This window comes from Bradysia coprophila (assembly GCF_014529535.1).
Source record: "Bradysia coprophila strain Holo2 chromosome IV unlocalized genomic scaffold, BU_Bcop_v1 contig_144, whole genome shotgun sequence".
NCBI classification, from domain to species: Eukaryota; Metazoa; Arthropoda; class Insecta; order Diptera; family Sciaridae; genus Bradysia; species Bradysia coprophila.
In genome coordinates this window covers 470,733-484,167 of record NW_023503373.1, presented here as the reverse complement: position 1 = coordinate 484,167, position 13,435 = coordinate 470,733, and the positions used below count along the sequence as shown (strand labels likewise).

The 13,435-nt window shown below is 32.5% G+C and overlaps 1 protein-coding gene across 15 annotated transcripts in view; it reads right to left on the bottom strand.

Moving 5' to 3' along the window:
* Positions 1-13,435, bottom strand: part of LOC119071125 (disco-interacting protein 2) — a 78,269-nt gene that overhangs the window by 19,991 nt on the left and 44,843 nt on the right. For 10 of the 15 annotated variants that reach the window (XM_037175777.1, XM_037175776.1, XM_037175779.1 and 7 more), the window contains one exon: positions 2,994-6,180. The exons of the other annotated variants lie outside the window; for them this stretch is intronic. In XM_037175777.1, coding sequence (XP_037031672.1) covers positions 2,994-6,063 — 3,070 coding nt within the window. In that variant the 5' untranslated portion in view covers positions 6,064-6,180. Of the gene's footprint in view, positions 1-2,993; positions 6,181-13,435 lie in introns of those variants that run through there. 15 annotated transcript variants of the gene reach the window in all.

Here is a 13,435-nt window from a genome sequence, read left to right as displayed (position 1 = left end):
TATATATATTTCAAACAATGACAAGGTAATGGTTAAAGATTTAATTACCAATTAGATGACGTTTTAAACGAAGTCATTCATTTTGCCAACAACAAATGGCATTCCGCTGAGACGTGTAAAATACTAGAAAAACGAAATTGAATATTTTCAGCTCCATTGTTCTGTTAACAACACTTCTTTTTGTGCTACACGCATTCATCGAAATATCAATTTCAAAATGTGATCTTGTAAATTACTATTTTTTACAATGACAAGTTTATGTCGACAAATCTAACAACGGCACACACATGTTAATTCACATAAACGTCTTATTCAAAGCGAATAAATCAAAGTAAAAGTGACACTAAGTCAATGTCAAAGATCTTAACATAAATAGATTTTCAACCTGGTATCTCGGCAGCGATGCGAATGAGATTTATTTACTGTTTATTTGTTCGTTTTACCGGCTTTTTGTAATTCATGAATTAACGTAATTCCCATCTTTCATAATTTCTTTTTCGTTTTTACTTTCATGGCATAATCTGCAAAACTTCTCTCAAGTATTTTTGCTGGACATCTAAGACTGTCATCTAATGTTTACTTGTTTGCACCATTAAATATTTGGCTCTCTATATGCATGTAGGATTAAAACAACTTCTTATTACCAATATTTAATCAAATACTTCTGCAGAGTACTTTACTGAAGCAAAGTGTGGCTCAATGCGTGTAATTTTGTACTCGGCAAAGTAAATAACTTCAACAGATTTGTACATTATTACAAGAGTATTTAACGATTAATGTCTGATTCATCCGAACAGTCACGTATGTTTCACATCGAATTGTGTCGTTAAAATGATTGTAAGGGAAGTGTAGGGAGTATGTGAACAGTGTTTCAATGTATGATCCAAATATTAATTACATGAGTGGTCCGGTCAGCTATATATAATTAGTGAGCAACGCCCTCGTTTATCCAAATGTGAGCAATAAAAAACAACGTCATTGTCCGAGAAAAAAGATTTTTAAAGAATTGTAACGATGTGAGAAAGAAGTGCTTCCGTAAATTTCTTCGCGAGATGGGAGATGTACATTTTATACTAATCAGGTAAACAGATTGCAAGAACTGTTTGTATTAATTCATGGTCTTTATCGAGGATTCATATCTCTCGAGGATTGAAAACTTAGAAAACTTTGTTAGTTTCGAAGGCTCATAAATTTCTAATAGTTATTCAGGACTAAGAGTCTTCGAATCATAAGTCATAATTCATAAATATCGGGCAGTGATAAATCTATGCACGACTGGATTTAGCTCTGATGGAAATTGTTGTTATGGAAAACTATCGTACAGACGGATAGCCACCCTGCTTCCATAAAATTGCTACATCTACTTAACAAACAACTTTAACTTTGATTGAGTTATTAAAAGTAGATCAAAACTTTTAATTTGAATTTTTCCGGTATAAAAAACTTGAATTTATCGTTCCAGGTAATATTTAAAAAAGATTTTGTTCGCCTACGACATCCACCAGAAAGACAATGGAGACTGGACTGTAGCAATTTTAAAACAAATAAATTATAATTGTCTTACAAAATTGAAAAGTCAACGTAATAAATAATGATTTTTGTGTGAAATTATTTATGAAACATGCCCTGCATAGACGATGCTACATTGTGAAAGACAATCAAAAATGAAATTGAATTAAAAATCATTTATTTGTTAACTACCAACCATAGGCTAGTAAAATACAACACACAATGGACAATTATATGTATATACCTTTATGTAAACCAACATTATTTTCAATTATTCAAATTGGCAATCAATCGGTACGATAGTATATAACATTGCTATTGAAATTTTCGTATATTTATTTATATTGTGAGTATATAATAGCGTATAAATATACAACAATAAAACCGGCGTCTCAAATTACAAGTAAACTGAGGCAAATGGAGCACATTGACCTACTTGCATACCATTTTCAAAAACCATTTACCCATAATTCACCAATAATACTATGCAATGCGATTGCATAGCGATTATCAACTGAAATTTACGATGCACCACACACAAAACTGTATCACCTTATGTAACTGAACAGCATAAAATGTTTCATGCATCATACATAAATATGCTGGTTAAGTAGACAGTATTTACGTGATATGGCTCCTTCGTGAATCGAGCTGGAAAATGGACGTTTAATTGGAAATCGACCACGGAGTTTACCGCGTCCAAAATATTTTTTTTAATTCTCTGTAACGATCCTATTAAATGTTAAATGCCCGTAAACATGACCTATCTACAGTGTTTTTACATTGAGAGCTTGGCTTAATTATTCACCATGCAAAAACACAAAATGTTTATCGGTGTAGTTGTGGATCGGTTTAAAATAGAGTAACGTATGTTTTCGGACTGGAGTCATAAAGTTGCAAAAATAGCCAACACGTGAACATTATTTAATACTGTCGTGTCGAAATCCTGGAACGTATAGAGATTCCGGAATGGATGAGAAAGTTGAAAAATAATTGAAATATTTAGAACGGTCGATATAACGTGGCTTTCCGGAATTTATATAGGTTCATTGAGGATTTCGTGCTCTTCCTACTTTATTATATCAACTTAAAAGGGAATTTGAACATTGACTATACCACATGCGGCTCGACATAACAAAATGTAATTTTTCTTCGTAATTGATAAGCTTCCTTAAAATGTAGAAGAGCCCTTATTACGGATTATTATGGAAATTTCTTTCTAGCTTTGATAATAGACAAATTATGAGAGTAAAGTATCCTTCAGAAAAGTTTTTATTGCTTCAGACATTTTTTCCGCCAGAATTTTTCCCAAGCTCTTTGTTGAAAAACTCGACAAACATATTTCAATTAACCCTTAACGCTCAAATTATCCTCATCCTAATTATGTTTACAAGCATAACAAATTAATACAAAAAAGAAAGTAATAAATCAAAAATGAAGAAGAAAAAAATATGAAAGAAACAGCAAATTGTGTACAAACTTACTCGTGCAACTATATCCACGTCTGAGCGTTGAATGATTTTTCGCCAGACGCCTCTTAGACTTTTTCCGCTTCATTTTTCTTTTATTTGTTGTTAGTTTTCTGCCATTTTCTTCTTCAACCGAACATTTACAAAATAACACTTTTTTCCCATTATCACTGACATCCAATTCGTTCGTCGAACAAACACAGTCAATATATAAGTTATCACAGTTAGCACATAATTCACAACCGATGCTGTTGGCAATAAATTCATTTTCACTAAATTCATCACTAGCTAATATGTCATCGGCATTGTCTTTAATCGAATGGTTATTTCGTTGTTCCTTGTGGCATCGATGACATATATCCCTTTGTGTACTTGAAACGGATGGGAATATTGTCGAAAGTGATATTTCAGTTTGCGCTGTGGAAGCATTGTGTTCCAAACTTTTGAATTTTCGTCTCGATGTACGTCGATTTTCATTCAATTTGATTTTTCCATAGGGAAATTCGTTGAATTCTTTAGGAAATTGTATATCAGCATAAGGTACTGCATTCTCAATCACTTTCTTATCACATTGCCTAGCATTTGAAAACTCCAACGAAGCGTATTTCAATTCATTGGACGATGTCACTGGACGCACTTCTTGTATTTGGAATTTATTTCGACTTTTGGAGTTGTTGTTTCGACCGACCCTTTTATCCGGATGAGGAAAGCTATAATCTAATGATGCATCGAACGACGTATAGTCTAAACTGGTCTCGTCGTGTTCAATTGTATTCAAATGATTTCGATCACTTTGTACCTTCAGCGAATCGTTCGATCGTTTATAAAATCGATCTTCACAGTCGTTATTCTTGTATTCTTCGGACGATATTTCCTTTTGTTTACCATGGCGATCGTAGTCGTGATAAAGTTCATTGATTGTACGCTCGTTCAATTGCTTTTTTTGCAAGTAATACTCTTTCAATCGTTTCAAATGTTCCTCAAAGAATGCTTCGAGGTCACTGATTTCTTGTGAAAATTTATCGTCATTGTTAAATTGCAAAAATTCATCAAAGCTTTTTGATTTATACTTCTCGATTCTTGTTTGATTGCGACGCATGCAAAATTCTTCAAATTCTCTCATAAAAACATCATTATCGTAATACTTGCTACCATCGGCTGGATAATTGTTACCATATCGTCGGGACTCCTGATAATATCGATCGAGGGTTTCATAAAAACTCTGGTCAAACATGTTATTGAGTTGCTGATGTTGTTGTTTCGTATTTTTCTTCTTTTTTCGCCTCGAGGAATTTCGTTGAACGACCATGACCCGTTTGAAATAGCCATCACGACTGACCGATAGTTTAGGTTTGCGTCGATTCTTCTTCGATTTTCTTCGGAATAAGTTTTTTGGTTTTGTTAACGTTAAGCTGAAACCGGAATCGTGTGACGACATGGATTTGAATGATTCATTTTTCACTTTAAAATTTCCTTGCAATGATGTTGCTTCAAGTGACAAATCCTCTTCTTGGCCCAAATTTAATTGTTTCCAGATACGGCCAAGGTTCACTGAATACAATTCTTTTTGGCGCGTGAATGGATTTGTTTTGATCCGAAGCGGGTAAGGTATTGAACTGTCCGGTGAAATAACATTTACCTCGTCGTACACACCTTGTTCGGGTTCGAAGAAGAAATTTTCTGACTGATCGTCAATTTGTAGGGAACGGAATGATTCGTCTAAGGATTTGTGTACCGATGGTGGATCTTCATACGTTTGCTTTCTGCTGCTACCCGTTTTGGATTTTCTGCTTGGTTTTTTGACACTGACACGACCTGCTGCAGACGGGGCTGAATCATTTCTTTGTTTGCACTCCTTTAGTATATTGTCGTTTGAACGTTGCAGTTCTTTATAAATCTCGAAAGTAAATTTTCCATTCAAAGACGTCTCCAAGTTATTGGATATTGTTAAATCTTCCGTAACATCCAGAGCGGAATCATTACTAATTTGCTTGTTCAAATTTTGCTTGGTTCTTGTTGCTCCCTCCTCCTTGGAATCACATTCCACAATAGCTGGTATTCGTATAACGACACCTTCGTTCTTATTTTTCCCCGGTAATTTAAAGGTTTGTGAGTCGATTTCAGTTGCATGTACAACTTCATAGTTTAAACTTGTTCGTGATACATTGCTACGTGATTCTAAACTGTGCGTTACACTGCGTGGCTCCACACTGTCGAAGCTAGTTTCGATGTAGGTTTTCGGTTCACAATAAGTTTTAAACGTCACCAGATTCGGTGAGTCTAGATGCGAATTGGACGATTTAATGGAGTGTTTGTCTAGACTTGTTCTCGAATTGTAACGTACGGGTCGTTTGTCAAAGTCCGTAAACGTTTGATTATCACTCGTCACATCATTCGACAGATCAGCATTTGACAAACGTTTCTTGCTGATGGAATCCGCCTTTTCGTAAATATTTTCGTCAAGCAAAAAATATGAATTACTGGAGAAGTTAGATTTAGTTTCCACATCTTCTTCTATAATATTAAAGTTGGAAGACGGTCCGTGTTTACTGCTCAACGATGCGGCTACACTAATTTGCGATATATTAAGTTTCTTTTCATCATTTTTTGCTTCATATTCATTTTCGTTATTCAAGTCGTTGTATATGGATTCTGTGCTGTTTGAACCTTGAAAATTGATAGCTACAGTTTGCGTTTCTGTCTCGCGACTATCAACATCCACCGTACTGGGAGCACTGACACTATTGTATTTATCATTGTCGTCCTCTCCACCTCCGCAAATTTCATTTATCTCTTGTAACGACTTATTTTTTAGGCTAAAATCTTCTTTGACACCGCCATTGAATTGTTTGCTCTCCACCAAAGGTCGACCCGAATAAATACCCGTTTTAACATCGACTTCATTAAAATCGATAACAGCCTTTGTACGAATTGCCCTCTTACGACCCCGATCTAGGTAACTTTTTCTTATGCTAATTCGTTTAAATGAATCACTGCGTTTAAAGCTGGCATCGGCACCGTCTTTTTTATTCTTCTTTTTTGTTTTCAAGAAATTTCGAATCGATTCAAATGTGATGGGTTTCATAGTTTATGTTACACAAAGAGTTTTCGTCTCTTCTATTTTTAAAATGATATTGTTATTTAAAGTTCTTCGTTTTTTATACTTTTTTGCATATGGATTTTCATAGTTTATTCACTTATGCTAAACATAAAAAAAAATATTTTAATAAATCAGTCGCTTGATGTTGACGTTGAGATGTTATTTATACATCTAAGGTTTACTGAACATATTTTGCGGTCAATAAAGTATCAATTTCACAGCGAAGATACCGGCCTGAGAGTGAATTCCTTCAATAATAAAACATGTAAATTGAACGATGTATTTTGGTTTGTAGATAACCACTGTATGGATTTAGTTTTTCACATTTTCTAACTCGTTCCCTGACATATTTGTTTAGCTAACATGGAAAGAGGTCGTCGAATCTATAATTTTCATTATTCATGAACGACATTATCACACACGATCCATTGTTATAAATTGGGGAAGAGCTATATGTGGAAAGAATGATGTATTGAAAGCATACCTTACAATGACATTCCTTATATGTGGTTTGGCCTTTAGCAAAATTGAAAAAAGATTGTTTACACTCTCTGTACGGTGGTATTATATATTAGACAAAATTATATTACTTTTATATTCAAATCGGGTATACTATGCATAATAATAATTTTATGTTTCATTCGGTCAATAAAACGAAATTTTATTATATGAAAAGTTTTAAGCGCACGTAAAACTGAATTGAATTTCATCAAAATTTGTGTGTGTTATGTGTTGGATCATGGAAATAGAAAAATTATTTTTTTTTATCCAACAATTTTATAAACCACAGAATTATATCATGGTTTGTTGTTGATGGTTTTCACACTATAGACCAGAGCGATGTATTATATCAATTCAAATAGCGAGCAATACAGTAATTCGTATATGATGGCAAGTGATTGTGGTGTGCTTTATGTTGTTTTCGTTTCGTTTAAAAGTATCTTCACGTTGAGTTTTAACATAAATATGAAAAGATGCCTCGGAATCGTCTATTTTGAATCGGATTTGTAATTAAAGTGAGGCGTGGCGTTTCGGAACTTTTAGATGTTTAGATTCAATTCTTTATTTTACTGGAGAAATTGTGTTTTTTGGTCACTTTATTGTTAGTTAAAATTTCGTTATGACATCATCACACTTTATATTCATCTGGTGAATGTTACATCATTGAGAGTATAATGTCCTTTAGTGTCATAAGCACGTTTTCAATTTGCTTTAATTTTGAGTTTACCAACTATGAACGGGAACGGCTCAAAATGAAGTGTACTTTAAATGTTGTATAAAATTAAAATGTTTATTTCAGGGCTTTGTTTTGAAATTTATTATCTACTCATTGAATTAAAAAGAAAACCGTAATACAAAAAGTTGGGGTATGCTTCGGAAATACATGGTGCAACACTTTTTGCTTACGGTATAACACTATACCACATTTGCATATTTGATAATTTTTCCTTAACGAGCTCGTAAATAATATTTCAAATATGCAAATATTTTCAACAGAAATACTTTATTAGTACACGCTAGTATTCCGATTATATTTCAACAACAAGATGATATGTTTGAAGCGAAAAACGAAAACACTTCTTTATGTTTTAAATACACCTAGCAGTTCTATAGAATTTTGTTGAAAGTACAATGTACCACGCTACGTGCGTGAGAGTGTACCACCGTCAGCATAAACAGAAAACAATTAGAAATTGAACGATTGCTATTCTTTGCTTAAAATTCAAGCGTTATCAGGCTGCCCACTCATAAATCGATCTCCTTATTAAGGAATATATGAGATTTCAGCCCATAAGTAAGGAGAAATTACAGAGTTTGAAGTTAATAATACAATTTGTTAGGAGAAAAGATTTTCAAGGTTCTAAAAACTTACAACTTATTTTGGGTGGAAAGTTTAGTCACGAATTCCATTGCATTGTCCGCCCAAAGAATTTTTTTTAGTCTACAAAAATTGTGTACTGAACTCATCTGTTAAAATGTTGAAAAGAACCTCAGTGAATTTTCTGGATAAATGGTAAAACCAAGTACTCCTTCACGAGTAAACGGTATTTGAAGTAAAATATTTACTGTAAAGTATAGAATTGCAAGCGAAGCGAGCAGTTTTTTTTTGATGTACTATTTGATGCTACTCATACATTGTAGTGACTTTAATTGTATTATTGAAATCAAAATGAAACTGAAAGAAGGAGATTAGGAGATTAAGGAAAATGACGAGGAGTGGGCAGCCTGAGTTGTGCAAAGGTTGCAGCTTGCTTTATACAACGGTTTCTTCTTCAAATGTGAATTGTGGAACAAACACAGCCCCGCGGTTTATAATATTTTTTTTTCTCTTTGCGTTCGAAAAGCAATAACAATTTGTTGAGACAAACATAATTTTATTTAACCCGACAAAGTTAATAATGAAAAATAAAACGTCATCAAATTTTATATGCATTGTTAACTTCTCAACAGCATGCTAACGTAATTTAATACTTATGCGTCTAACCAACGTGCAGCTCAATTTTTTGTAAATGAATTTATGGTATTATAAAAGAAAAATACAAGCGTTGATAATTAACATCGTATTCATGTTTAAAAGCTCTGATTTATAAATTGTGTATACAAAAAGGTGCTTTGGTATGAAATTAAATTTTAAAAAAATGTTTTTTGGGATACTTTCTTCAGCGCATTGTTGTGTGTACATTTTGACGAAATAATTGATAGCCTAGCCTTTGTTTTTATTATATTCAGCAATTATAATTGCTCTCGAACAATTTTTTTTCGACAAATAAGAAAAGCGATAAACAAATTCGGCTTAATTTCACAGACCAATAATGATTTTTAATCAAATTATTGTCGAAAGAATGTTGAAATTGAAAAATTTTTATCGTTTTTATTAAAATCAATTTTTTTTAGTGAAATTACAAAATGTTTGAAATGAAAATACAATAAAAAAAAGTACAACTCGCATTACCAACCGAAGTTATTTTGTTATTATTATAATTAGATATTTTGCGTATATTTTTTGATTAATTTATGGGTGATCTATAAGAGCATCTACACGGAAGACTGCATATTATAATTTTGTTGTACTTAATAAAAGTGAAAATGTGTTTTTCATGATTAGGTTTTTTTTCAGTTAACAGATGAAAGTTTCGTTTTAATTTGGCAGCGAATGGTCAATGGAAGACATGAGAATCACGTCCATTTCAAATAATTGAACAGCATAAAAATTACGTATCTACAATATGGTTGCGAGGTACTGATTACTTATACAATCCATGGTAAATGGAAATCTTTCATTTATCTGAAACTTCGATTGAAAACATGTATTTATGCTTAAAATGGTCAAGGGTCAATATATCATTACGTAATTATATACTCGGAAGATCAAGTCGGAGAACAGAAGCATCTCACATACCGAAATCAATTCTTTCAATAAAATTAATTAAACTTTCCCATTGTCAAACGATTTGTAAATGAAACTACCTTACATTGTGAAGAGTATTATATTGACAAGATTTTATTGTACGATTTACTTTTGATTTATGTCTTCATCTGATGGTTTTCATTTCCAATGGAGCAACTCAATTTACCAGACATAGTTAAGGAATAATAGCTTTTGTCCTCAACGAGCATTGTTGAAGTCAATCACCACATTCAATCTATTCCACTGCACCAAACCGAACAATTTAATATAAAATCACTTTCTCATCTCACCGTCCCAGTAAATAATTTCACCTTTACCGCTTAACCACAAACACACACATCCGTTGAAAATATATAGTTCTATAAAAGCAACTTCATTTCTCATTTCTCGAAATTATTACTATTCTTATGTAATTCAACATTTCGAGATTCGCTCTTTTACAACATGCAACGAAATTGTTATTGGCAAAGAGCAAGTTTTACATGACATTAACGAACCAACGTTGGAAGGAAATGGATGAAAGTATAAGTAAATCCTTAATCGGAACTTCTTTGAACAATGACCGCTATAAATAGTCTTCTTTGAAATTAAAATGATTGAGCGTGTCTTTTGAGCACTAACTCAGGGTTTTTATTTTTTTTTCGATAAAACGAATAAGAAGCATTGGACAAGTGGTCAGAACTTATGCAGTATAGCAATGCTATTAAATGAACGGCTAGGCGAAAGACGTAAAGTACATATTCAAATGAGCATTGGCGTTGAACGTTGTATGTTCAATTTAATGCATATAAAGTACGCTTACTGCACGTTGCATATATATAAGTAAAAATTATGTGGGTTTTGCATCTTTAAACTTCACGAAGCAAAAGAAATTCATGGGATATGAAGATCTGGAGTACATTTTACGATCGAGAATATAATATGCATGAGATGTCGAATTGTTTTCAATTTAAAAAAAAATATATTTCCTTTTCATCCGAGACAGGAAGATGCTCATCTGTTATTTATATTCGAATGCAATTTTTATTTTAACAATAAAACTTATTGCTTTTACGGTAGAAAAGGGAAGTAAATTTATTTTATTTGCATTGACTGATAAGCTCAAGTATTTTGTTGAGCATGTAGGATAGGATTTACATTATGCCTTTTCACTGATTGTATTAAAGAATCTGAAGAGCTATATGGAGACTTTGCATTCCAAACATAACAGTTGTTTGGTAGCAACGCCTTGAATTACTCAGGTAATAAAATTAAAACGAACCTCCGATCCGTACAAAAACTGTATTCACAGCTTATCATATTTGGTATGTATGCATTGTACAAAGTAGCTACATACAACATAAGACATTGAAACCATACGGTTTGCATTCGAATGTAAATGTGGTTTCAATTTTAGTTATGCATAGAGACAATGTACAACGTTTTCGTTGGTTTGAGATTATGGTTAATCGGATCATGTTTAAGAAGCTATTCTCAGATCCTTAATAAATTCATGTTTGCGACGTTGTGGAAAATATCAACATCAAGAGAATGACATTTCATATTCAAAACTATTCCGCTTCTTAACACAACAACTGAATGTTGAAATTTTGCCCGTTCGCAACTAATTCAAAACTGTATATTTGGCAATGTGTACCCCTTACGAACAATGTAATCAATTTTAATTTGGCAAATTCATGTGTAAATTCATTGCATGAAAATATATTTCCATATTTTAAAACTTTTGAATATATCGTTCGTCGAGCTGTTATTCCATTTTGCATATCAAAAATTTTAGCATTTTTATAATATTTGCAAAGAATTCTTACCGACGAATTCGATTTGGGGCGACAAGAATTTGAAATATCAACATTCGAAATGATTGAAGTGAAGTATATTGGGAGTTAAGATCTGGAATATTTTATATCCGTGTCAGAAAATGTTGCCATGGAAAAACATACCAATATGCGAAAAGAAAACAAATGAGCCACAATCGCTTGTTTTAGCAAATTGTTAAGTGGAATACAAATTTCATGAGAAAAACATATTTCATCGAATTGTTTTCACAATCAAACTGAACGACATTACAGTATTATAATACAATTTTCGAATCGCTATCGAATCAAGAAGGAAACAGATGATAATACCCAACATCCATCGTGCCTTGGAACAATGTAAAAAGTGGAAAACCAGTAAAGGTATGTATGGTATGTGTTTTCAATATAAATACTATTTCTCTCATCATTCATTATGCATCTCAAGTTTAGACTTATCTTATTCGTAACATGTAATGTGTAGAAAAGATGGTATTAATATAAATACCGTAATTTTCCCAATAATAAATTGCATTGATCTTTATTTTTCCAGTGTACATGTTTGATATATGGCTTCAATACCGAACGATTTTTCCATTAAATCTTCTGCATTACATTTTTTTTCTCTTGCATTAAAATTGGAATAAAATCGTTGTTAAGTTGTTAAAATCTGAGAGATCCGTTTATTTAGCTACTGGCATATCTTACTTTTTTTTTATTGTGCTAAAATTGTGTACATACTCTTCTGTAACCGTTTCCATCGATCAAATACGATTTTTATCATATTCAGTGTAACATTTCAATTTAGAAAGAAAATCATAACAAAAATTATTTGCCAAACAGAGTGGAAAAATCATGAAGAAATACAAAATTGAATTATGTTCGAAATTGAATGGATGTTTTTTTTGAATAAAACTTAGTCAAGGCGAATTGATTATTATATATAATCTTATCGGTGTGCGTTTCTTCTTTTTTAAGAGCGAAACACAAAGAATTTATCAAGATTCGACGATGCACAATAAGTATAACCAAATCGGGCGGGTGTTAGACCGCAAAAAATTTATGGCTGAAATCGATTTTGTGTGGGTGGTTGTGGTGTTAATCTAATTCTGACGCATTTTAAGGTCACTTTTGCGTAAATTAGCGACGTTTAAAAGTATTTAGCGTAACCGCAAGCTGTCAACGGGGAGTAAATTGTTATTTTGATTTTCCAATAATTAATCATGATAACAGTTGTGCAGTGCAAACCTGAACCAATAAAATCGTTCTATTTCATTCGCATATTACTTACACTCGATAAGTCTGCATTTCAAAAGAAAAACGAAAAATAAATTTTATTATCGTTCATATTGCAAAATAAAAATTTATTTTTTGATTTAAGCTGTGCACGTGCAGCTGCATTTTACACAGTTTTGTTGAAAAACAATTTTTTTGTGTGAAAATTATAAGAGAGAGGTTTTTAACTTCCTTGAATGGAACTTTTTTTTGGGGAAAGTTTATTTTCATCGTTTCAACTGTTTCAGTGAATAATAAGAAAAATCTGAATTTGTTTCGATTTGTTGATTTTTCTTCCAGTTTTCTGCCTTCAATTCGCTAACAAATCTGTTATCGACAACGATGGCAAAATAAATGATGAGCTTTGACTAATGTTATATTAAACGAGCATTAAAAGAAATGAAGTAAAAGATTTCTCATAAATGTCTTGAAAATTGTTATAATCAAATGAAGTACTAGATCCGATAATCATAATTACCGGTGTGCTATATGTTTGTGAAATATTTATTTTTTCTCGTAAATTTCATTTGTTTGTCATTGATCCAATTAATTTATGTGTGGAACTACATGAATCTCAAAAATTAATCAACCGGGGGATTCTTTTGAAAATCCACCTATCAAAATCGGACCCATTTCGTCTGGAATGGATATATACATGGTTTGAAAGGTCTTTGCCGGTAGACCTCAAAAAAGGCCTCACACAGTTTCGAGCCACACCTGGTTGCTGGTGGAAGATCTCCGAAGTTGGAAAAATAGTGTTTTTTATCCGAAATTTTAGACCGTTATAAATGATCGTTCCGGGTGAGAGTGGGCTCGTTGGAAAGCTGAGCTCAAGTTCTTTCGGGTCATGCCTCAGATCAGATTCATTGATATATGCTTG